This window comes from Chelonia mydas, chromosome 25 (assembly GCF_015237465.2).
Source record: "Chelonia mydas isolate rCheMyd1 chromosome 25, rCheMyd1.pri.v2, whole genome shotgun sequence".
Classification (NCBI taxonomy): Eukaryota; Metazoa; Chordata; order Testudines; family Cheloniidae; genus Chelonia; species Chelonia mydas.
The window spans coordinates 12,584,150-12,611,728 of record NC_057858.1 but is presented as its reverse complement, the minus strand read 5'-3'; the positions used below and the strand labels follow the sequence as shown (position 1 = coordinate 12,611,728).

General features: G+C 41.5%; 1 protein-coding gene across 12 annotated transcripts in view; it reads right to left on the bottom strand.

Annotated features, from left to right (window-relative positions):
• The window catches only part of GNG7 (G protein subunit gamma 7), a 123,889-nt gene that overhangs the window by 11,493 nt on the left and 84,817 nt on the right, over positions 1 to 27,579 (bottom strand). For 2 of the 12 annotated variants that reach the window (XM_037885414.2, XM_043535640.1), the window contains one exon: positions 12,672 to 12,731. The exons of 9 other annotated variants lie outside the window; for them this stretch is intronic. In XM_037885414.2, the coding sequence (XP_037741342.1) occupies positions 12,672 to 12,731 (60 nt within the window). Of the gene's footprint in view, positions 1 to 12,671; positions 12,738 to 27,579 lie in introns of those variants that run through there. One more of the 12 variants, XM_043535646.1, reaches the window with a different exon arrangement.

Below are 27,579 nucleotides of genomic sequence, written 5' to 3'. Positions count from 1 at the left end.
TTGGTGACATTCACCAAGTAGGAATAGTAAGAACTACCGTTCCCCAGCAGCATTTGCAACCCAAACACGACAGTGCTGAGCTACTGCATGAGAACCAGAAAGTGACTCAGCTAGTTTGACTGTCCAAGCTGAGAACGAACACACACATGTAAGTCACATGATTAGTGAAAAACAAGTTAGATTTTTAAAAGTTGTGATGTTTTTCTGTAGCTTGAATACTAAAATTAGGTAGAAAATGGGCTTCACCTATGATTTTGTCACTTGAATCTGTCCCTTTATCTTTTGTTTTCTGGAGAACAGAGTGGCTACTTTTGGCTAGGAACATGGCATGAAAAGTGAAAGAACACAGTCTCTGTGCTCTACAGTCATTAAAGCCTGATCCTGAAATCACTGACGTCTGCAGGAACTGTGTATGCACAATGGGTATATCAGGTAGATAAGGGTGCAAGACTGGCCCATAGTTTTTATAGAGGGGCATTCAAATAATTGTTCCCCTCCCCCATCACCGCCATACAGACCTCCTTTACATACAAAACTAACTCAGCCATGTTTGGTTTAGCTTGAGTTTTGGACCCTAGTAAACTGAAGTTTTCACACATGTTTACAACAGAGTTGCACTAAACTCATCACCACAGGTTGACAGTGCAGTGACTGAGCTTTGAACCCCCCAGATTGCTGCCCCCTGTATCTCTTAATGCACTGTGGTCATGTATTAACAAAGAAGGGGTAGATAGTTATATCTAGTAGGACCATGGGTGAAAAACTACAATCCTAGTTTCACTTGGGATTATCTACAGATAATCTGATCAAAGAGTTGCTTTGTAATTCTCATCAGATCAGTGCAGAACATTTAGGACCCAACTCTGCAAAGGGTCAAGAGTCCTCAACTCCCATTTTATGAGCATGGGCTCCAGTTTGTAGAAACCCAGCTAGGTTTCCTTAATACGAGTATGCAAAGGGACTTTTTGAAGCTATTTGCCATCCTAATTTCTGTTAACTTTTGCCAGTTTCTGGGGTTTGACATCACTACTTGGAACAAACACACCCACTGGAGCTCTGACATGCATAACAAAGGGAGACAGGCATCGTTCATGCCTTTGAGTGTTGATTGTGTAATTCTTCAAAGCCCAGATTCTTTTTGTTTTAAAAATACACATTTCCACCATCAGAGTCTCCTCCCCAACCCTCAAAAGAGTAACCATTGAATATTTCTATTATATAAAACTACTTCAGATGCTACCTCTGGCCTTCGTGCACAACATGCATCGAACGTTTCCAAGTGCACTTAATACCTGTACTGTATCTGAATAAAATGTTCAGATTAGCCTCACCTGAAAGCTCAATATGTTCTGGTTCACTCAAGAAGGTACATTTGAAGTACACTTGAGAAGCAAAGGCCCCTCTACATTTTACTTTCACAGCCAGAAGAAAGGGAAAGTTAAATTTCACTGACCATTTTCAGTTATCCTGCATTTAGCTTCCTTCTAAATTAACTTCATTTTCATTTCTAACCTAGCAATTGGAGTCATGGGGACGGGATGATGAAACTTCATCTCAAAGACCCAGCCGGTATTCTAAGCCTGGATGGCATTTCAGTGCAGGTGCACCAAGCCATTGTTAAGATATGGAGGTATGAAACTGAATACCTTGCTTCTCTTGTCAAGGGAACTACATGCCTTGTTATAATCTAGCATGCTTTACATGAAAAGGCTGACAAATGCAAAAATTCAACACAGCCTATGGAAGAACTGGAACTCTGGGAGCTATGCTGTAGATCAAGATATCCAGGGGTTGTGTACACTAGACCGATTTTTCTGATTTCCTACCATTGCTACCACTGGACGTGGCACTGAGAGAGCATAGACAAGGTGCTGGCAGTCAGCGTGTTGTCTAGACCTGCTCTGGGGAGGGTTAAAGGACAGTTGTTAGAAGGCTGGCAGCCCCAGTTGACAGTAGCACTCCCACCAGCCAACGTTACCAAATAGCGTAGCTGCTAGGGGCGGGGAGCTTGTATGGACTCTCCTCTACGATTAGAAAGAACTCGGTGGGACCACAGGCAAGTCACTTAACCTGCCCAGGCCTGTTTCTTCATCTATAAAGTGGAAATGGAAATACCTGCCCATCTCATAGGGATATTGAGGGTTAGTTAAATTTTTTTAATGTGCTAGGATGATAAAGCCATATTAACCCACCTCCGTAAAGCCCTCAGAGCTATGGAGAAAAGGTGCTGTAGAGAAGGCCAATGATGATTTCTTACTGCTGATTCATTCTAAGTGTAGGGAAGAAATAATTGCTTAGACATTCGTTGTTTGCTTCCAGACTTTATGGTCAGCCAGCAGCTGCTCACCTGGGCTCCTCTGCAGGAACAACTACAGCTGCTGGAGAAGCAGCAGCAGCACTGGAAGTTAAATGAAAAGGAGCTTTGGAGGGAAAAGAGGCAGCCTAAGAAACAAGCACTGCAGCTGGGTGCATTTCCTCGGCTGCATTGCATGGCTTCCAAGCCCAATTTCTAGTACGGCATTGTAAACAATTCAATGAGACAGCTAGTATTTATTTCCACATCAGGTAGACTTACATTGGAGATTTAGCCAAATAAAAAATCCCTCAGCTACTGGAGCATACAGCAGTTATGCAACTCAGATTATTACAACGCATATGTGCTGCTCTTCCATTGACCCAACATGCACCCATTCAACACACACATTGCACCCACCAATTGCAGTCCCCTTTTGTTAAGCAAGCTAAAAAGGCTGCTATAACTACAGATCTGGTCATGCATACTTCCAGTCTGAGCTGCATGGTAGCAGTGTGCTCCCAGGCTTTAAGAACATCTCAATTAGTTTCTTTGAAAAGGTGGAGGATAGTTAAATTGCCTCTCAAATTGAGATTGCTGGAATGTTTCAGGTAGCCAAGCTATAATACCGGTCACATTCCAGGACTGATTTGCCAGACAAGTATTGAAAAAAAGATTTCCGTTACCCTGGTAAATAATTGACTAAACGCGTCATTAGCAACTGGAAACCATGAACACAAAAGATCCAGCAGCTTGCTGCATAGCACATGAAAGGCTTGGATTACTGTTTCAGGACCTTTAAGAAGCCCAAATAAACTTTTGAAGATGTCATCCATAGATTTATAATGGATATGTAAACTCCCAGCGTGAAATCCTTTGGAAGAGGACCTTATGGAAGTATGTTTGAGCAAAGCACTTTTGATCCTATGATAGTTCATATCAGAATGAGGTTTAGGCCACATCTGATCCTCCCTCTTTTTCCCCCAAGGAGAACATTTTTAAAGTGTTGTGTACTTGGGAATACAATTTTAAAGAGAATAAAGGGAACACAAAACAGTCAGGACACCTGGGCTGTTCTCAGATCTCTGCCACTGATTTGTGGTATGACCTTGGGCAAATAATTCTCCCACCCAACGTTCCTCACCTGTAGGTCAGGGATGATACATTACAAGAATATAGATAGAGGCACGAAAGAATATTTAGACTTGTCTAGGAAGACCTTTCCTTTCTGTGTCATCTCTATTCATGACTCTGCAAAGGCAGAACAGAACTGAAGACTGTTCACATTCCATAGACTGTTTTGCTTTTGCTGAGAAACAAGGTAGAGGAGGGAATATCTTTTATTGGACCAACTTCTGTATCAGGTTTTCTGACTTCCCGTGTATGGGAGCATGTGGTGATTTCTTATTTGAAGGGGTCCCTTCTGAAGTATGTAAGGTGCAGGAGATGGTTCCTCAGTTTTTCTGAAGTCCTCCTGCAGAGCTGTGCAGCATATTTGAAGTTGTATCGAGTGGTCAGAGGGATACAGACGGTAAGTCCTCTGGGGATGATGTTTTGTTTCTTGCATCAGGAAGCAGATGTTTCTGTTTACTCTGACTTCCTTCTTCATGTTGTGAAGTTTCCATTTTAAACAGCAAAATTCAGTATCTTTCATGTTGTTTGCAGCACTGTAGCTGTGTCGGTCCCAGGATATGACACACACAAGGTAGGTGAGGTAATATATCTTATTACTACTACAAAGGCAGCCATTGAGAGAGATGGCAATCAATGCAATTAATAACGTGTATGTAAATACAATGTAAGTATTGCACCAATAGAAGATATGACCTCACCTACCTTGTTTTTGATAACCTGGGACCAACAAGGCTACAACACTGCAAACTGCTTTCCATTCTGTTTTTCCATTACATTCATGACTCAGCAAAGCGATGCTATTGGAAAGAAATCTCTTGCCTCATTCCCCCTTTGCCTAGGCAGGTTTTAACTCTTTGGAGTCCTGGGTCAGAGAAGGGAGAGATGGAGTCGGAAGACAGTGCTTCTGCAGGGAAACAGCCTGAGTTTCAGAAACGTTGCATTAGTACATGCAAAGTTAAAACACTCCTATATGTATATTCACGTGGTCATGTGAGCAATTACAGCACGATTAGAGTCATAAGCTTCAGAAAGTTAGGCAGCCTTGAAGTTCTCTGCCTATCTCCACATTCCTCTTCCAACAGCACAGCACTCTGAAGACTTGAGAAAGGGAACAAACTACAGGTCATGATCACCCGGTCATTGAAAACTCCACGTTGACGAGGTGATGTAAGCATAGGACACATGCTACAGCAACAAGGTAATAACACTTCCCACATAGCAGCAGCAGGACAGACCTGTGGAAAGAACAGCATTGCTGCACACTCCTGAATGCAAGCAAAATACTACAAAGGCAGCTGCTGGGAGAGAAGGCGATCAACGAAATTAAGAATGTGTACGCAAACACAACACAGGTATTGTACTAACTGGCAATGTTTGGAATCTCTTTAAGGAAAGAAGTGTTGAAAGCAGTGAGGAAGGACTGCACAGTTTTGCAGCAACCAGGCAGTAAATCGAGAATGGGGGTGAGGGACAGAGCAGCAATAAGTAAGAAGCAGGAACAGAGCAGGCAAGCAGAAAGAATTTTGATATGGGGAGGGTTGCATGAATTCCAGGCAAAAGATAACAGCAAAACTGATCATGAAAAACAAAGAGCAAGTCCCAACAGCAAAGCTAGATTGAGTTGTGGGAAGGCCAGAATCCTCTGTTTTCAATTAACAAAATATGCAGATCAGTTAACTGAAACCCATCTCTCACACAGGATATAAAACAATCTCATTGGTGTATAGAGGCATGTGATAGTCTGACACCTCTGCCCCACAAACCAGTTCTTTTGATCTAATGACTGGCTAGCAGTTAGCTGGAGAAATCCTTGCAGAAACGTTCCCATGTAATTGTGACAGAAAATCAAGTTCCATCAATAAATCAAACAAAGTAAAGGCTCTAAATAAGGCTGATCTAAAAGCAGGTTTCTCTATTTAAAATACATAAATTCCCTTTAAAGGGTTCAAAAACCTAACAGTTTCTTCAGAGTTTAAGTTCTGATCAAATGCTTTGCACAATGTTTATTACTGCTTACACACTAACATACATGTTGATTTGTGATCCATAAGTTGCAATGCAACAAACATCTGAAAAATGATATTTAGTCATGAAAAAACAAGAGTCCCCAAAGCCTGGGATCATTTCAAATTTGTTTGGTTTGTTATTCCCATGAACTATAGAGAATCCTCTGAGTTTCTCACTACAGTTTCCCTATTCCCAAAGCAATTTTTCATGCCCAAGGTAGTTTACAATTCTAATGATTTCAGAGTTTATAGCAGAATGATTGCTTTGCTGAGTCACAAACAATGCAGGGATACCAGTGATTATTGCACTCAGCTGTGAGAAATCGTGACTCAGTACATTAGAGTACTGGAGTAGAACACAAGATTCAAAAAACACCCTCGGACTCCATCTTAATTTGGCTTTTAAGGATTATTTGCCCACTTTCATACCCCCGACTCCTTTCCATCAAAACACCCTGCCTGTCTGAATATAGTCTTCAAAATTAGCTCAGGAGCAAGAGACCTGAGTTCAGTTCTCTGTTCAGTACTGTAACATCACTGTGGTGGCAAACGTGTTAAGTGGCAAATTTTTCTGCATATCTTGGAGTCTAGTTTTCCCATTCCTCCCCCAACATCAAGAGCATTCAAAGTGATGCACAATCCTCCTGCCAATCCTCCTGGCATTCTCTTGATGTAGTGCAGTGTTTAATATACAGCATCCAAATTAAGAGGATGAGCTGCAACACTCAGAAGCATACACCGAAAAACTACAGAGAAACCTGACTTGTCCTGACATGTTTTTGTCTGCAAGGTATGAGGTGACATTCAAAGCAGTTTAATCATTTACCTTGTATAAAATGGAATGCTCAACAACAAATCCCTTTCTCTTCTATGCAATCAGTGCCACCTCCACCCTCCCACCCACAGGGTGCTCTCAAGCTAAGGACAGGAAGTATTACAGTAGGAAATAAATATGCATTGATCCCTCTGGTTTCGGAATTCTTCCCATACTTCTCATAGCTGGGAAGTAGCCACTCCTAGCTGGCTACATAAACAAGTTAACATCTGAGTTAACTGCTGAAGCTATGTTGGGGTTTTGTTTTTTTTAAATATTAAATAAAAATAACTTAATTCTGATAGATGTTTCTGGATGTCACAGAGTTCAACATGCTACATGAAAAGCATCTCAAGAATGCACTTTGTGATGCTGAGGAAGCTTTGCTTTGGTTTCACATCCCAAATCTCTGAAACTGACTGAACTGTCTCCCACACATCCTACCATCGAGAGCTGATGGAACTGGCCAGGGCATAAGCTCAGCATTTGCACCCTGGGGAGTCTATTTATGAAGTAGATGTCTAGAGAAAGAGGTTTGAGAGAGAAGAACATATCGCTCCTTCAGGATCTCCTTTGGCTACTGCCTCTAATTTACTGCAATTTGTAAGCCAGCTGCTGCATGTAAGTATTACAGCAGAGTGTGTAATTCCACCTCAGGATAGGAAAACTCTTCAGTACAAAGAAAAGGAGGACTTGTGGCACCTTAGAGACTAACCAATTTATTTGAGCATAATGCATCCGATGAAGTGAGCTGTAGCTCACGAAAGCCTATGCTCAAATAAATTGGTTAGTCTCTAAGGTGCCACAAGTCCTCCTTTTCTTTTTGCGAATACAGACTAACACGGCTGCTACTCTGAAACCTATTTAGTACAGGTAAGACACTATTACCAAGTTGTGGAGCTATGTAGAAGTGTGCACACTCACACACTCAGACATAAAAGCCAGTCCCCCATGTGAACATCTTTCTGCATCAGTGACCTAGCACTGCTTTCATCATCAGCACTGCACTATAAAAGCAATCTTGTCTGGGAGTCTGAAGTAGGTTCTATACTTCATTTGTGCCCAGCAGGGGACAACCATCAGGGAATTACAGAAAAAGGGTACCTGCAAATTCAGCCCTGTTCCCTCCCTTTCCCTCTCACATTCTAATTGCAGATAAAAAGGGCACAAGCTAAAAAGGCATCAAGACTATAGGGAAGCATATAGCTTAGTAGTTTAACAGCTAGGTTGGGGAAGCCTCTGACTCAGTGGCTAGTTAGGATTGACACCCTGAAAAGACTAATTCTCATTTTAAAACATCTTAATTTTGCAGTGTTCAATAGAGGGGACAGGCCAGTTTTATAGCTCAGAACAAGTCTGAGACGAGGCACCATCAAATAATGCTACAGCATGTACATACACCCACCCACTTTTACCTTCTTAACACATTCTTAGGGCCAAGCTTTTCAATAGCAGAGCCCCCACAACCAGGGCCAGATTTTCAAGAGCTCAGCTTCCATTTAGATACAAATATAAGTGGATAGATTAGTTGAGCTCTTGAAAATGTGGCCCTTAATAAGGGCCAAACAGGAGTTTAACTCTGGAAAATCTGCCCCATAGTTGAGGATATGGGGCACTTGAAAGTCTGGCCCTGATTGCTGCTTGCTGGGACTACTGTGGAGAATTTGAAAATCCTCTCACATCTAGGAATGGTTTCCTCAGAACGTTGTTTAGAGCACATTACTCCTACCTACAATTCAAGCTAGGAGAAGGGTAGCACATAGAGTGAACACAACGCTCCTTCCAGACAAAAACAAAATAATCCACAGATCTATGGTTCAGGAAGAGCATACTGAATCACTGGATTCTGAAGTTCCCGTAGTTCAGTGTAGATACTAGAGCAAGGAGTACTTGTGGCACCTTAGAGACTAACAGTAGAGACTGGGAGTGGCTAAGTCATTATGCAAGGTAGCCTATTTCCCCTTGTTTTTTCCTACCCCCCCCCCCCCCCAGACGTTCTGGTTAAACTTGGATTTATGGTCTCTGTGTATATAATGTCTTCTGCAGTTTCCACAGTATGAGCTGTAGCTCACGAAAGCTCATGCTCAAATAAATTTGTTAGTCTCTAAGGTGCCACAAGTACTCCTTTTCTTTTAGTGTAGATACTGTGTCCTGCATCTCTTGAAAGATAGCCAAAGCACTAGGTTATCCACCAATCCTTCCCTATACACCACCACCACTCAGAATGACAGCATAGCTACCTGCCTCAAATATTTACAAGACAATGGACAGCCCTCAGATATCTACCCCAAACACACTGCCAAACTCATCCATTTCATCCTTGCCCATAACCATTTTAAATTCAACAACAAAACACTTTGTCCAAACCATGGGAACAGCCACCGGTACTAGGATGGTTCCCCAATATACCAGCCTCTTCCTGGCCACCTTGAATAGGAATTTCTCGCCAAATGCACCACAAAACCAATTATATACCTGAGATACATCAATGGTATTTTCATCCTCTTCACAGGTGTTAAACTCTCATAGATTTTCACCACAACTTCAACTACCACCACCTGTCCATTAAACTCTCTCTAGAACACTCCCACACCAGCATCAACTTCCTGGACATCACAATCAGCTTCAACAATGGAACACTACAGACAACTATATACACAAGAAACCCACGGATCACCACACCTACCTTCATAGATCCAATAACCGCCACAAACACACCAAGAAATCTGTTATCTACAGCCACGCACTCAGATACCACAGAATATGCTCTGAGGAGAAGGTCTCGGATATACACCTTAACACACTCAAAACTGCCTTCGCCCCTAGTTGTCATTTACCACCCTACACAGGAACCCATACAGGATATCAAACAATTACAATCCATACTCGATGGGGACCCCATCCTGAACAAAATCTTTCCTGAATCCCCTCTTCTGGGCTTCAAATAACCCCCCAACCTCATCATCAGAAACAAGCTCCCCACAGACCAGGACACACCAACTCATAGCAGCAACAGACCCCGCCAGAACAGATGCAAAACCTGTGGACATATCTCCATGGGTCCTACACATGGGTCCTACACCCAAGATCCATGGGTCCTACACATGCCTGTCAACATGTGGTGTACCTCATGCAGTGCACTAACTGCCCCAACAACTATGTGGGTGAAACCAGACAATCACTACGCTCTCTAGAATAATCCTAACACAGGAAGATGATAAAAGACAAACACCGTATCACCTGTGGGTGAGCACTTTTCACAAAGCGATCACTCTGTATCTGACCTACCCATCCTCAAAGAAAACCTGCGCAACACTTTCAAAAGGAAAGGAGTACTTGTGGCACCTTAGCAACTAACCAATTTATTTGAGCATAAGCTTTCGTGAGCTACAGCTCACTTCATCGGATGCATACTGTGGAAAGTATGCATCCGATGAAGTGAGCTGTAGCTCACGAAAGCGGATGCTCAAATAAATTGGTTAGTCTCTAAGGTGCCACAAGTCCTCCTTTTCTTTTTGCGAATACAGACTAACACGGCTGTTACTCTGAAACACTTCCAAAGGATGAGCCTGGAAGCTTAAATTCATAACTTTGCTAGACACTAAAAATCATGGTCTTAAGAAAGACACTGGATTTATGTCTTATTACAACACTCTATAACCCACTAACCCACCTTTTGTCCTGGGACTACAGAGGTGTTAACGAGCCACTTCACCCTAAATGGTCCCTTAGAATATGTGCTAACTTCTTATGCTAAACGATCTGTTTGAACTTGTCTTTAGCTGTGACTCTCTTCCTCAGGACCTGAGGAAGAGCTCTATGTAGCTTGAAAGCTTGTCTCTCTCACCAACAGAAGTTGGTTCAGTAAAAGGTATTACCTCACCTACCTCTTCTCTCTAATAACAACAGGGATTCAATCTGCTTTTCTTATACATGTTAAAACTATTTTTAATCACAGTGTCTCCTAACATGGTTTTTTTTTTTAAAAAGTGAGGACAGGTCTCCAAAGAAAATCCTTGCTTGCAGATCACTGACCTGCACTGACCCTGGAGGAAAAAAGTGCTCTTCCCACACTGCTCCTGGATGACAGCCAGGAGTGCACTGGCAGCAACTAGAGAAGCAGAGCGGGACTTGACATGAGGTAATGCACATGTTACTGAACTGATTCTTAGCACCAGTCTTAACCCAAAGCAAGGCTGGTGTTTCAGGAAAGGAGGAGGGGGATGGAGACTGGTAACCGAGTGTACACTCATTTGGTGGTTATTTCTTTTAACAATGACCTCATGCTTTTTTGGAACAGAGAGTGGCTGTTGGGTGATGGCTTTTACTTCTTGTCTCGGGAGAACAAAGCAGGCTCCATTTTTCTTTTACACTTCCTGCATCAGTAGCTCAACAGCTGAATGAGCTATTGAAATTTTTCCTGAGTGCTGTAATTTTTTTTAAACCTCCAAATTTCTATGGTGTGACAAACAATACACGGTGAGAGCACTGCAAGAATCTCTGCAGACAGAGCCATATTTTGGGTTGGAGCACATAGCCTTAAAGGGACAGTGTCAGGTAAAGATAAGCCCCACCTCACCCCCCCCCCCCTTTTCACTTTTGTTTGTTAAGAGGATTTAACAAATGCAAGAGACGTGCCTGCATTTTGGTTTGGGCTTAAACATTTCCCCGCAGCGTTTACAGCCCAAACGCTGCAGCACAGTGCTCATGCATGAGGACTAGCAAGTGAAATTAACCTAGTCTATTTTCCTAATAGCAAATATTTTATATTCTAACCAAGTGTTCCATCTAGGGTGAGGTTTCAGAGTAGCAGCCGTGTTAGTCTGTATCCGCAGAAAGAAAAGGAGGACTTGTGGCACCTTAGAGACTAACCGATTTATTTGAGCATAAGTTTCATGAGCTACAGCTCTTCAAATAAATTGGTTAGTCTCTAAGGTGCCACAAGTCCTCCTTTTCATCTAGGGTTAGGGCTCCATGGCACTGGGCACTGAACACCTCCTAGAGCAGGGGTTCTCAAACTTGGGGTCGGGACCCCTCAGGGGGTCGTGAGGTTATTACATGGGGGGGTTGCGAGCTATCAGCCTCCACCCCAAACCCTGCTTTTCCTCCAGCATTTATAATAGTGTTAAATATATTAAAATGTGTTTTTAATTTATAAGGGGGGTCGCACTGAGAGGCTTGCTTTGTGAAAGAGGTCACCAGTACAAAAGTTTGAGAACCACTGTCCTAGAGAATCCCATCCCAGAAGACTTGCAATTTAGAACTTGCAATTCAGAGCAGCTACACAGGAGACCTTACAGCAGGGCCTAAATTCAATAGCCGAGCCACAGGAGCTCGGCTATTGAATTTAGGCTCTGCTGTGCCCCTGTAAGGTCTCCTGTGTAGCTGCTCTTTGCTGGCAGGAGAGAGATCTCCTGCCGACATAGCACTGTCCACACCAGCACTTTTGCTGGTAAAAAGTATGTCAGTCGGGGTGTGTTTTTTTACACCCCTGACCAACAAGAGTTTCAAGATGAGTGGAATCCAAGCAATAACTGAGTATCTGAGGCTGGCTATCACTTTTCCTTTTGGGGTTGATGGGTATATGGTCTGACACACAGTTCTTGGATTAAAATAGAGGCTAGAACACGGACTATAGTTTGAGGACCCCTGCCTTTGGTATTTGCTTTCCATCATGATCCCCCAGATCCAGACACTAGTGAATTTCAGCCATCATTTATTTTGTTGCTTTGAGTTTGATTTTTTGGGTTTAGTTATGATTTCGATTAGTAGATCAGCAAAATAAAATAAGCAAGTGACTTTTAGGATCGATAGGATGAAAAAATAGCTTTCTAAGGATTTAGTCAATATGCTGAAGATATGTGACTTCACATATAGCAAGCTGGAAAAATATCATTTCCTGTTATTCTAGAAAGCAAATAAGGGCTTGCAATGCTGAACTGAGGAGTCAAGGACTTCAGTGAGTAAGGGGCAGACAGCAAACTGACTATTTTATACACTTCCCCCGTAAACACGTGGCTAGCGGGAGAGGAGCTTGTAGAACCATCTTTGCAGTGAAAGTGTGTACTAACATGGTTGCCAAGTTACAACTGTGCAACCCCTGTAAAAATGCCAAACAGCTTTCTCTGATGTAAACAAGAGCTTCTGTGTTGAGGGAAAGGGAGCGTTAATTGATACAAGACTGTTGAAAGGTGTACAGATGGGCATTGTAGTTTACAGATAAAGCCCAAAGTGTTAGAATGGCACTACCCCAGTCTGACATGAGAGATCAGAGGCTAGTCTACTGCTGACATCAGAGATCTCAATGTAGCTACTGACTGAAATGAATGCTCATTGCCTGATTTAATCAGCCAGTAAGCACAGGTGAGGTCATGCTAAAAATACAGGACTGAGTGCCATTATGCAAGGTCACTAGAATATTTACCCAAAAACATGTGTTTCTCTCCTCTTCTGGGAAGCAGTATAAGCTCTGTTCCTGGCAGCACTGCCCATGGAGAAAAGGGGGATTAGCACATTTACAAGATGGGGAGGGGAATACAATTACACAAATCAGACCTATTCTCTAGCTTCAGCTCCATGGAGTTCCTTTTAAGCTATCCAGTGGATTTTTTTCCTCTTTCAGGGCACTAATTTACACATCAGCATCAATTTAAGTGATAATATGTGGAAAAAGCCCATGTGGATCAATAGCAACTGCCCCATCTATAAGATCCATTACTTGCATAAATGTTTAGAAACTGGAGCAGCTCAAGAGACTGGCAAAGGATTCTGGGAGGACATTACATCTTAAGAGGTCTATAGCTCCATTTCCTTCCCATTAAAGATGTTACTTGCTAGAGAGAATATGAAATTCTTTAAGACAGCATCAGGGCACTTAAGACACAAGAATTAAAAGGACTCCTTTTCTTTTTGGGGATACAGACTAACACGGCTGCTACTCTGAAACAAGAATTAAAAAAAACACAGATTTGGAATTGTACTAGAATATGATTATTTGCAAAATTACATGGTAAACTTGAAGATTCCACAGAAAAGAGTAAGATTAATGCACATATGCTACTGCAGATAGGCCTGGTGTTAAAAGTAACACTCCCTCCCTTTTCATTTTATCATTAAAAAGCCCTGGGTGTCAGGTAGGTGGGGACTTCTGGTGACAATGCATTTTCACACAATCATAACCTTTGTACTATTGAACTCAGTGCCACCAGGTACTTCTCAGTGTTACAGCAGTTATACTTCTATCCAATATATATATATTTTTAAAATCAGCAGGAGCAGCAAAAGCATGAAGCTGAATACGTGCACAAGTCACTACCTGGTTTCACCACCCAGGAGCTCTTTTGTAACTAATCACGTAAATGCAAGAACAGAAGCAACTGCTGGCTTCCGTTTTGCATGCATGTTCAACATGGGCTGCCTATTTCAGCCACCTCCCAGATACCTACAAGTCCTCCCATGCATGAAAGCCACACAATTAGAGTGACAGGTTTCAGAGTAGCAGCCGTGTTAGTCTGTATTTGCAAAAAGAAAAGGAGGATTTGTGGCACCATAGAGACTTACAAATTTATTTGAGCATAAGCTTTCGTGAGCTACAGCTCACTTCATCGGATGAAGTGAACAATTAGAGTGGTTATCATCATATCTACTCCTTTCCTGAAACCAGCCAACACAGTTCCCTCATCTGAGTAGATAAATTTGATTGTTTTTCTAAAAGATCTGAAGCTACCCCCCAGGGTTTTTAATATTAGTCCATGGTGTAAGAGCTAGTTATATTATAAATGCTCCACTACATAATTTAGGCTAGACTAATACCTAACCTGTGCTAAAAGTCTTTGATTTCAAGAAGTTGAAGGATTCGGATTTTGGAAGAGGTATAGTCAGGATCTGAGAGCAGAGCAAGACTTTCAACATTAACATCTTCCCTTGTGTGCATTTTAGTTCATTTCAGTCAAGGGATATGTATGCTGAAAATCAGGCCACTTGTGCACAAAGTGCTAAGTACCTGCAGCTCCCACTAATTTTAATAGGAGCTGCATGTGCTCAGAGCCTTTGAAAATCAGGCCACAGCATTCCTCCTCATTCTCCTTGTCCTTTGGAACAACTGCAGAACTAGAGGGTCTTGGTCAGTATTAATTACATTTTTCTCTGGGAGGGAAGGGAGAAGAGCAAAAAGAATATGCTAGAGAGGCCTGTGAGTTGAGTGGTAATGGCTATAACGTGGCAGCTCAGCAGTAACAGGTGCCTTGCAGATCAGAGAAAACTACAACATGGCTATGGCCACACAGTCTGCAATGCTGTGTAACCAGACATAAAAAAGGCTTCACCTCTAGTAACGGAGTAACTCCTGCTTTAAATCTTCTTACTTTTGATCGCTTGTGGTTTATTCTCAGCTACTTTCCCTGTGCCTTATACAATCAGATTTTGGGGTGAAATTCGCCCATGTGCAGAGGGCCATTACAAGGAATATGAATCACTTATGTCCCACTTAGAAGTACTATTTTGAGGGCTTATTAGCGTCTAGGGCTGAATTTCATCCATGGTGCTCAAGAATCCATACCACAGAGAGGAGCAGGATAGTTTCTCCTTTTCCCTCTGATTCAGTAAATTCCCTGAATTATGCTTACAGACTTGCTCATGGGATATAATAAACTGCACAACTGCTCGGTAGTTCTGTCTGCTAAATATTAAACCGTCTTTTGCATAAGGGCTTTTAAAGCTAAGGACATTTATGACCTTTGAGCAATACATACGGTAACAGCATGTGTAACCTGTAACCAAAGAAATCTGTGACTCTGCCTAAAGGAAAAGGGTAATAGTCTTTATGAAAATAGATACACTGTACAAAGAAGGTTGGGTAGTTATTTTTAAACGTTGAAGAGGAGCAGTAATTTTTAAGTAAAGGAACATTTGTACAGGTTTCAGAGTAGCAGCCGTGTTAGTCTGTATTCACAAAAAGAAAAGGAGGACTTGTGGCACCTTAGAGACTAACCAATTTATCTGAGCATGAGCTTTCGTGAGCTACAGGTGTTCATGCTATTGTTAAGAGCAGTGCTTGCCAGATACCAGAGTGTTAGCATTAGCCAATTACCACACTGTAATATACTCTGAACAGGAAGTAACAATGAATTAGTGTTGATTTTTTAATAACCTGTCCTAGATACATGTTGCAAAACATTTTATTAGGACAGTTCTATACAATGGCATAACTAAATGATGTATTGGATCTTTCTTTGAAAGTCCTACAAAAACTTAGTCTTCGTGTTCTGCAATGACATTTGGAGGTACAGCAAAACACAGAAGTGGATAATAGTATATACAGAAAAGAATCCATTTTAGGAAGAAGGCAACAATCCATGTTAGGAAGAAGAAATAGTACTGCATCCCAGAAAGGCAGCTCTATACTATTTAGCCTATTACATTCAAGCAGACTTCTCACTTTGATGCACCACAGTTACAAAAATGATCCTGCATAAGTCATTATACCTTGATTTAGGAAAGCAACCCTGTTCAAGATCGTAATTAAGCACATGCTTAAATACTGTCCTGAATTGGAGCCCAAAAGGAGGGACTGATTTAAGTGGACAGATTGAGAGCTGAATATGTACAGCTTGGCTCAGCCACCATGGAGGTTGAAAATTGGGGGAGGGAAGAGGAGAGGGGCACTTGATAGTAACTCTGCAACTATCTATCTGTCATGTGTAAACATTAAGCAGGGAGACAGAGAATTTGGGAATTTTTAGAGTGGTACAAGGGGGTATTGCTAGAGTTATAGGACGAGATTAAGGAAAAGGAAGTTTAGGCTGAACATCAGGAAACTTCCCTTGGCTTTTTCATAGTCTACTTGACCTGAGTCGGGAAATAGTGGAAGTACCTCTGAGACACTAAAAGAAAAGTGGTAAGAACAAAGCTTTGAACAATGTGCTGGACTGAACATGTCTACATACAATGCTGCGTTAGGAGAATCAAGAGGTCTGTGATTTGTACAGAAGGGAGGCAAGTTAAAAAAGTGTACTATGCAAAGAGAAAAGTAGGAGATTTTACAAAGCCATTAAAAATACAAAGCTGCCACCACCTACTAAAATTAATAATTCTGCTCCACGCTGCTCTTAGAGTCTTTTGTCCCAGATCTAAATTGGCACCAGCTCAAAAACAAAATTTCATCTTTCCTTCGCTGCTCTGCAGCTCCTGTGCATGCTCCGAGTGGGTGGAGAGGTTTTGAAATGAATCTTGTTTTCTGAAGATGAGCAAGTGCACCAGGAGGGGAAAACCCCGCCAAACCTAGTAGCCACATTTGTTTTTCTTCCCTAAAAGGAAGGTCTTAAATGGAGGCCAATGTTAAATGTCATGCATTTGCAAAATTCTCACCTTCAGCAGCCAAGCAGCAGCCTAGCACTACATTGCACCTGAACTTGTGTACAATGTAAAACTGGACAGAAACATACACCAGGCATAACATCAACAAGACCATTCTCTATCCACCAAGAATGTGATGGATCCAAAATGGCATAAGACTGAACATCACATTTTGAAGCCAAACCCTTACGGAAGAAGGGCAATGCCCGCCTGCACTATTCTTTAGATGCTAACACATCATTACTCGTGAGCCCTTAGAATAGCTGGCGTTTGGGAGATTAAGAAAAGTTTGGCATCATTTTACCAATTGGAGGGGAGAGGGAATGTATGGATGAAGGCAGTGATTCAAGACACTGAATAAGATTGCTGTTCTTCAGGTGTTTTTTTGGTGGACTTGATGCAGGAGTGAAGAGAAATACCCAGGTAAGTAACATGCCATTTATAGTAACAGAGCAAAAACTAAGCTATATCTGTTTATGTCACTGTAGCTGGAAGATAAAGGTTATCTATGGTCTGTAAAACACATCTTTCCTTATATCAAACTAATTTGGCTTATCAGAAAAAGCAGCTACCCTCATATATAGCAGATCTATGCAAAAAATATTTTACATGGTACGTAGGCATTGAAGAATTAAATGTCAAGTATCTTTGCTCAGCATCTGTAAGCTGAATGCTTTGCTTCTCACAAAAAAAGCTCCACAAATTTATTCTCTCCTAGAAATAGGATCATACTGTTACAAAGCAAGTTAGCCACATATTAAAGAGAGAATATAAAAATACCCTGTACAACACTCAAATAAGTCAGAGCAACTACTGTGAGGAATACACCAGAGCGCATCATTCTTATTATAGCACTGATTTACAAATGGCACGGACAGTCAGAGCTCTGGAGAATAAATATACCACAAGAAAAAAAAAGGGAGGGGGCATATTTACTGAAACTTTGCACAGCTCTGTATGAGAGGAATGGAAAGGCTAAGGCGTTTGGTTTCATAGGATTTTAAGTTGACTGTGGAAAGTGAGTTTGCTGGGAATGACATCAGAATCACAAGTTATAATATCCTCATTGTATGATTAGGCATAACAATCTTTTGTTCAGTCATTGCTACGTGAGATGCTAAGACTACTGGTAAATACTCGAGGTAACGTAACCATTAAAACTTTCACTGGCACAATATGCCTATAAAAGCTTTTTTTTTTTTTTTTTTTTTAAATAGTTACTGGAAGAAACCTTGGCTTCTGTATTATATTGCACTACAGGTACTAGGCCAGAAATACCCTTACTCTGTTTTCTAAGTATCAATTCAGGAGGAGCATAGCTGTGATAAAATGTTACTGAAATCCCAGGATAGCTGACCCTCTCAGAAAGACTTCAAAGTAGCAAAAACATGTTTTTTCCAACTACTCTGTTACAGTAAAATGTTAGTAGTACCCAAAAGCTTATTTGTTCTCTACTAGCCTGAAGTTATTGTGCTTTCAGTAGTGATCTATTAGGATATCCCACTCTAATCAGGATCAGGCTTGGTCAGTACCGAGATTAGAGATATCCAGGGTGCTACATGAATCAATACTGGTGGCTTAGTGAGCAACAGTGTTCCCTCCAGATCAGTGCTGAACCAAAGTCCCTATGTGGTACTGGATTGCTGTAGGTACCGTCTACATACAGCCCTCCAAAGCATCTAGGAGGGCTGGTTCCTCTGGACAAGGTACCAGGAGCCTGATCTGCAGAAGTACCCACAGATCCACAGTTGAAGTCAGTGGGAACTGTGGAGGCTTAACCATTTAATAAAAGACAGGTCCCATAAACTTAAGAACAAGCCACGTGACTGCTGGTTGCCTTCACTTGAAATCGGAGCCAGATACTTCTTACTGCAAGAATATTTTCCATTTACTTTGTAGGCAAGTCTACAAACTGATCTATAAAGACTTAAGTGGTTAAGAACCAGGAAGTCATCATCTCTGAGTTGTCCCAGAAGTTGGCCATCTACCAGTTTTAAGATTAGGCAAACAGATGCTTGGTGACAAGATACTCTTCACAGAGGAGTTCGCTACATCTGGTCCAGCACCGCTTTAACTTGTTAACCTTTAGGGCACAGTTCAAGACATGTCTTTTTTCAGGTGTTTGTCTATAAGTGAGCTGAGGGTAGCCTGCTCTGGGACTTGTCCTTCGCACGACTAGTGTGCACAGAGATGTGCAACTGAACATATTTTAGTAAGTAAAGAGTCAGTGCAGGGTGGAGTCTTCCCCCTTTAACACATTTTCTGCAGCTTCCAAAATAAAAATGTAAGCAACAGCCTCCTCTATAAAATCATGACAATCCCATACAGTACACAGATTAGATAGATAAACATAATCCACTATAAAACCGTTTGGACATCACAGATTCAGTCTTTTACAAATACCTGTGCAAGGAGGCTTCTGGCTTAGACATCTACCAGCAAAAAGTTTTCAAAAATTGATGTTATGACAAATATTTATTTCATATGAAAAGCCCTATGTCTCAGTTTAGGGCAAAATAAACTACCAGCTTGACACAATTGTTCTCAGTCAAGCTTCACATTATTGGGAACCAGCATTCAGCTGATGCTACGCAAACAAAATACCGACAAGCCCTTGGATGTGCCTTGGTGAAGTACACGCCCATAAAAAAGTTCTCCAAGAACATGAGTACCAAACATACACTAACCTCTTCCATGTGCTTTGACAAACCTGATATACAGTCAGCTACACCAGCTCTAAACGGACTTTTTTTTTGGGAGGAGAGAAGAATATAAATCACAGCATGTTTTCTGCTGGTCACAGATAATCCTTTGAACGTTGTATGTTCGTAAGGAGTATTTATGACCACAACACTACATTTAAAATACGAAGTCTGAACACTTTGCTCCTAATGACAGAGTGCTTGCCAGGAGTACAGTGATGTGGAAGGTCAGACCGGCCAAACCAGCCAACATGGTTTGCACAATCATAGCAGCTAGAAACTTTTTCCTTTTGTTTTCTCTCTACTCCATTTTAACACCAAGTGGGGTTTCTCATTTACTGCTTCTTCGGAAAATGTTTGTCAGTTGCAGCAGATAAAAGCAGACTCTAAAGTGCAGAGCTGGGACCAGCCAACCCAGAACTATCAGAATTACTAGAATTGCTTCCCCTGTTCTGCTTCACAGGAAGAATCCAAGGAGATGTCTGTCTTGGAATGTGCAGCTATGGCCCTTCGCTGCCAAGCAATCTAGTGCACATCAGTGTAATCTGATGTCAACATTTTTACCAGACTAAGTGATATCTATAGTGGGCGGATGTACCTAGGAGTCAGACAATCTTCCAAAAGGGCCTTTTTGGTATTAATTCCCAATACCTTTCAATTGAACAGAATATTTAATGTGCCCGTGTGAATTGGCATTTGCTTTAATCTGGCACAAGCACAGAAAAGCTAGTTTTCCAGTTTCATACAAGAGATATTAAAGTGTGAACTCTGACCCTTCATGAGAACATTTTCCGTTGCTTTACAATGCAGCTGTAGTCAGAGAAGTGACTATAAAAACGGCACCTCCTTATTAATCATATCTGCTATATGCGCGTCTGGGTCACATCTGCCAGCAGCACTGCCAAGCATACAAAGTTTTGCTGCAGATCCACTACAGTTTTGGAAGAATGAGCTGCTGAATTCTATTGTTAGCTCACAGCTTTGTGTGTGGGTAAATTCCCATTAGAGAACCTTTATTACTGGTAACAATGAGAGAGGCAGAATGAGACCAGTTTGGTTTGAAGATCCAGGGTTGAATTTGCAATACTGACTGTTAGAGAAATCTCTTGAGTCAGGGTGAGCAAGTTAGATGCAGAAGTGTGTGTGTTGTTCTGAAAGTCACTGACTAACTGCACTTTCACCCACGTCAGTGGAAGAGGGAGACAGCAGTAACAGACCATGCACTCAGGCCCCTCTAGAGTTACATCACAAGTACTGCAGGGGGTTAAAGAACAAAAGGCTGTTCCTGGGACAAGTAGCCCAGAGTGTTTTTCTCTCCTTCACTGAGCATGCATCAGAATGCACTTCACACGAAATGTGGGACAAAAACCTGACTAACTGCAGAGGACAAAATCCTTTTTGTTGAAATCAAGTGTCTGATATGACAATCTCTACTGAACCATTGAACGGTGGCTGAATTCTCACACAAAGAAGTTTCTATGAATTTAAATGCGGAGTGTGTATTTGCCCACAGATTACATGATTTAATTTGGCGACACCCACATTTCTTCACATTCTAAAGGACAAATGTTTCACAGTTAATATTGACAGCCTCTATTTTTAGAAGTAGATTTCATTCTGACCAGTCAAACTTACACAACCACCAGGAGTATATTTCTTTTCTCAGAATCTTTGACTTAGATTTCTCATACAGAAAGGGTCCTTTTTCTTCATCTCACGGACTGCAGTGCCTGATTAGAACAGTCTAAGCGCTCAGCCTCAAGTTATATTACAAAAGTCTTTGAACAAATGTCACCAATTCTTGTCCCGTCACTGCTCAGCCATTATGTTCTTGTGTCTCATTGTCCTGCTTTAGCAAGACGATCACTTACAGGACCAAAAAGGAGAACAGAACATTGTGAACACTTAGCATTTGATGCTTCCTACAAGAGTAGGCACAGGGATTTTGATGCCACTGTGCATTGCAGTTATGGAATTTAATATGTTTGACATGATGGAGGAAGGACATTACCATTGGTAAGTAACTGTCTCCAACTCACATCCTGCTACCCAAGGTAATGCTAGCCTAGGAAGTGCGGCCTGTGAGATTTTGGGACTTCATTTCCCAGCATGCTATGCTCCCTGCTGCTCCTCCTATTTGGTAGATGGCAGGGTGGATTAAGGGAAGATCCATGAGCTCCACCATTTGACACTGCTGGGTCTGCCATGAGGCCAGGGGAGAAGGAAGCATTGGCAAGGTATGGAGCCAGTTGTGCTATGAGCTCTTTTGCCGGATTCAGGCCCCATTCAGCCTTAAGCCATGCATGGCAGCTGATGGCCGCCTGGAATAAAAGATGGGGAGAAGAAGAAATGGAATTAAGAATGGATCAGGGTAGGAAAGAGTGCAGACATGGGGAAGGAGAGAAGAGGGGATAGAAAGTAAAGGCATGTAAAGAACTGAAGTGGGAGAAGCAAACTAAAGCCAGGACACAACATTCTCTATCTGTACAGGTTTCAGAGTAGCAGCCGTGTTAGTCTGTATCCGCCAAAAGGAAAGGAGGACTTGTGGCACCTTAGAGACGAACCGATTTATTTGAGCATCAGCTCTAAGGTGCCACAAGTCCTCCTTTTTTGTCTGTACGGTTTATCCATTCACACAGGGTGTGACATTTCCCGTTCAGAAGAGGGGAGCTGGAAAAAAACGGTGCTGTCCTCGGGGCTCTGGAAAGGTGCCACGTGTCCCTGTGCCCTGCAATGTTTGGGCACCTCTGCACAGTATAATTAAGGTAATTTCCCCTTCCATTAACACCACCTTCCCTGTTAATTACAACTCCTTGGACGTTTGCAATGTGAGCTGTTCCCTTACATTATGTGTGGTTACTTTGTTCTTGTGAGCTGCTCTCATGCGTGTGGCATTGACTTCACTAAGAAAAGAACAAGGAAGGATTTTCCCTCCCCAACAAATAAGTACATGTTTTTTCTGATCAAGGAAACCAGAAAAAAAAAAAAAAAGCAAGCAAGATTTTGGGGCCAGAAACCTTGATGCTGTATCTTTAATATCACACCTTTTAGACCAGCGGTTCTCAAACTTTTTGTATTGGTGACCCTTTTCACACAGCAAGCCTCTAAGTGTGAGCATCCCCCATAAAATAAAAATGGGGGAGAATTTTAATGGGGACTCAGGGCTGTCAGCCCCATGGAGCCGACAGCTCGCAAGCACCATGTAGCCACGTTGCGACCTCCCTGAGGGGTCATGACCCCCAGTTTGAGAACCCCTGGTTTAGGCACTGGCCAGACTACCATGTTATGGGATTTTGAGTTCGTTGAAAGGAGGTTTGTATGAGAAACTAAGGAGAGCATGTATAGTATACATAGGAATTAGGGCTGTCAAGCCATTAAAAAAATTAATCAAGATTAATCATGTGATTAATCGCGCTGTTAAACAATAGAATATCATTTATTTCAATATTTTTGGGTGTTTCCTACATTTTCAAATATATTGATTTCAATTACAACACAGAATACAAAATGTACAGTGCTCACGTTAGATTTAAGATTACAAATATTTGTATTGTAAAGACAAATAGTATTTTTCAATTCTCCCATTACAAGTACTGTAGTGCAATCTCTTTATCATGAAAGTTGAATTTACAAATATAGAATTATGTACAAAAAAACCTGCATTCAAAAATAAGTATGCATCCGATGAAGTGAGCTGTAGCTCACGAAAGCTCATGCTCAAATAAATTGGTTAGTCTCTCAGGTGCCACAAGTACTACTCTTTTTTTTAAAAAATAAAGCAGGCATTTCGCATAGCACTGTTGTAGCCAGCATGGCAAGATATTAACATGCCAGATGTGCTAAAGATTCATATGTCCCTTCATGCTTCAATCACCATTCCAAAGGACATGCTTCCATGACGTTGACTGGTTATGTTCGATAACTATCCAAAACAGTGCGGACTGACGCATGTTCATTATCATCATCTAAGTCAGATGCCACCAGCAGAAGGTTGATTTTCTTTGTTGGTGGTTTGGGTTCTGTAGCTTCCACATCAGAGTGTTGCTCCTTTAAGACTTCTGAAAGCATGCTCCATACCTTGTCCCTCTCAGATTTTGGACAGCACTTCAGATTCTTAAACCTTGGGTCGAGTGCTGTATCTACCTTTAGAAATCTCACATTGGTACCTTCTTTGCATTTTGTCAAATCTGCAGTTAAAGTGTTCTTAAAAATGAACAACATATGCTGGGTCATCATCCGAGACTGCTAGAACATGAAATGTATGGCAGAACGCGGGTAAAACAGAAGGGGACATACAGTTCTCCCCCAAGGAGTTCAGTCACAAATTTAACTAAACGCATTTTTTTTTTAAACGAGCATCATCAGCATGGAAGAACGTCTTCTGGAATGGTGGCCGAAGCATGAAGGTGTATACGAATGTTTAGCATATCTGGCATGTAAACAACTTGCAATACTGGCTACAAAAGTACCATGAGAACAGCTGTTCTCACTTTCAGGTGACATTGTAAATAAGCAGCGGGCAGCATTATCTCCTGTAAATGTAAACAAACTTGCTTGTCTTAGCAATTGGCTTAACAAGAAGTAGGACTGAGTGGTCTTTTAGGCTCTAAAGTTTTACATTGTTTTGTTTGAGTGCAGTTATGTAACAAAAAAAATTTACATTTGTAATTTGCTCTTTCATGATAAAGAGATTGCACTATTGAAAAATACTATCTTTTATCATTTTTACAGTGCAAATATTTGTAATAAAAAATGTAAAGTGAACACTATGCACTTTGTATTCCTTGTTGTAATCGAAATCAATAGATATGAAATGTAGAAAAACATCCAAAAATATTTAATTTCAATTGGTATTCTATTATTTAACAGTGCGATTAAAACAACGATGAATCACAATTTTTTTGAGTTAATCTCATGAGTTAACTGCCCTAACAGGAATCCTTTTGATAAAATCGACTGCTTCAGAAGAGTTTCCTAGAAGAGCACATAGAGCAAATGTCACTGATTTCTCCAGAAGGGCACTGATTTCAAACTTAAGAACAGTCTCTTCATACAACACACTGTTTCTATGACAGCTGTGCTTGTTTAAGTTCACAGCATTGCTCAGTTAAAATACATGGACTGTTTCCTTAATATTGACCTCCTATGCAACACGGGACACTCCCATATTTTCAGGTGTTCACTTCACAGGCAGTGAAACTAAACTAAGAGGGTGGTAGAATCATATCAGAAGGCATTAAGAAAAAAGACTAATTGCTCAACTAATGGAGACTTCTAGCTTAAGCCAGAACAGTTACACGTATATCCCATGTGCCCTTTGGGTGCCGTCATCCCCCTCCCCCACCCCTTGACATGTAGACACGAGCTCTTTTTCAATCTATGTGAAGCAAAGACAAAGAAGACGGGGATATGTGAGCGCACAAAAAATTCTCTGAAATTCTCGCAGATTTCTAGACAAGCAATTTCCAAGAGGAGCAACATACTAACCTTCAGGGAACCATAAGAATCAATTAAAAAAAAAAGACCAGAGCAATATTCTCTCTGTGAACACTGCTGTGCCATTGACAATGTATGCAGCATGAATTGAGGTGACCATGTCCTTGAAAATAGGATACCAAGACAGTCTGTTTGCTAAAGAAAGCTAAATATTGCAAAACAGAATAAGTAAAATACCAGACATTACTGCAAAGCCATGGGCAAGACATCCGGACACCAACTAAAATTACTTTGAGCAGTGAGTTAGGCAGTTTCTACTTTCTAACCTAACCCTGAGAATCCCTCAGTGACCCTGTGTCAAGACAATTGCAATCCCTGGTAGATTCAGCATCTCATCTGGTGGCAGAGTGCTATTTAAAGCTCTTAATTAGGAAGACAGTGATTCAAGAGAGAATTAAGCAACCAGCCTGCTCTGGAAATCATTAAGGCTCTGTGCACACTGACAGGGAAACTGTGTTAGCACCTCTAACAAACCATATTTGAATACTTCTTTTGCTAACCTATTTCCCTGACTTGTGCAGCTGACAGGGCTTTACAAAGGCAAGAGAGAGAGTCTTCATAAACCAGAGACTGGGGCCTTGTCTACACTGGGAAAAGTAGGATCCATAATTCCCCATGGATGCTTTTGAAAAGCCCAACCTATAGCACAGTAAAATTCCTAAACACCTTCCCCAGTATGAATTCAACAGCTGTCTGCCCAAAAGAAGCTAGGAAAGGAGGAGTGGCGCTCAGCATGCCAGAGAGGAAACATCATTTTGCAGGAGAACATATTAAAACGGCTACAGACTTAAATAAAAAGGAAGACAAAGGATGACTGAATGGGCACTTTTGCACACCAATGACTATTACCTACAGTGAGGCAGAGCCACACAGTGACATGTCTGAGTAGTGCCAATAACCTTTTATTGCTCGTAAGCCGAACCAAGTGAAGCAGAAAGGAAGAAAGTCTTAATGCTAGTTTCTTATAAATATTTCATTTGTGATGCCATCTTTGCGAGGTGACCTTTGCTTATCAGGTTTCAGTCTCACTCAGCAGTAATCATTACTAGAGTAAAGTTCACACAGCAACAGCAATCAAGATGTACTAAAATATCCTTTTCAATCCATCTGCTCTTGTTCCTTTATGTGCTCTCTTTTCACCCTTGCAGATCTGACTTCCCTCTTAATCCATGCTTAAGCCTCCTACAGTTGATTCCACTCCAGGCCAACACAACACTCCTGAAGCCCTTATATTAAAATTAAGATCTTACAAGGAAAAAAGTGAAGCTTGTATAAGTAAAGCTAAGCAAAGGAGAGCAGCACCTATCCTAAAGATGCAGTTCAGATTGTGTTTTACCTTTCCCCCACCCAGCGTCTGTCTTGTTTAGACGGCAGGCTCTTTGGGACAGGGACCATCTACTACTCTGTTTGTACTGCACCTTGCGCAGCTGGGTGCCATTCTTCGTTGGCCCATAGGTAGTACAGCAATAATAATAGCAGTAATTGCCCATGTCATAGGAAAGTGCATTTATTAACGACACTGAAAAACCAGATCACCGATAAACTTAAGTTCCTATGCATGTTATTTCTTTGGAAGTGGCTGGAGATTTATGGTATCTATGACATCTTTAAGGAGAAGCAGTGGTTGGCATCTCCCCCAAATCATATGACAGGGATTCCAAGAGATTTCTTTTAATATTTGTGTTCCGGTCGTGCCTACAGGTCCAAGCTGATACCAGGGCCCCACTATTCTACAAACATACTAAAATGACGGTCCCTGCCACCAGCAGCTTACAATTTAAATGAAAAAAGAAAAGGTGGGCGGGGACATGGAGGGGGAGTGACCTGGCCATGGTCACCCACCAGGTCAGTGGCAGAGCTGGGAAAAGAACCCAAGGACTCCTGAATCCCAATCCAGTGCCATAGCCACTAAATTGTTTTGACATGCCCCAATTAATACTGCTTCAATAATGGAAAAGCAAGTTTAAAATGAATGGTAAGCAAGATGCCCCAGAAGCCTGGCAATAAGTTGCCAGCGGAATAAAACAACTCTTTCACATGCTAACTCCTCTGCCAGGTTCAATTACTAACATAAATTGACTGCAGAAAAGATTTCTCATTCATATTTTGAAACTGCTTCACTCCCATGCATAGACAGCTCCTGGTAATTTCACTATAAATGTGCTTGACCTTTTGTAGTGGTCACATCACATGAGGACAGTAAGCGCTAATGGCTTTGTTCACGTTACATAAAACAAAACATACTGGTATGAGAGCAGTCTTGTGACTATCGCTCTCACTCCCTTTCCATACACTAACCTTGTTTTCATTAGGGCTATGTCTGCAGAGGGCAAAAATGAGGTGCCCACAAGGGACTCAAAATAGATTAGCAGTGAAACCAAGATCCCTTAATTAAGTTAGCAGCATGCAAGTAAAAATGAGGATACTTGTTCCCTAAACCAGATTAAAATGCAGCTTGATTGACTCGATGACTACTTTCCACTTGTTTCATCTATCAAAGTAATTACACTCCAGCATGTGACTGCAGTGTCTGTGTAGATGTTTTCACGGAAGCCTGGGTCTTTCAGTAATGCTGATGACTGCACCATCATGTGAGGATTTGCAACTGAGGAGCGACTCCCACATGGGCCATGGAATCTGTTAGGCAGGGAAAGGAAGCAGAAGGTCGCTTTCTTTTGTCTCTTTTACAGGAAGTCAAGTCACGTTGGCTTGGAATAAGTTCAGGAGTTGAGCTAAGGACTGGGTAGTTGTTACTAATTTGAAAGAGTTCCAGGCTAGAAA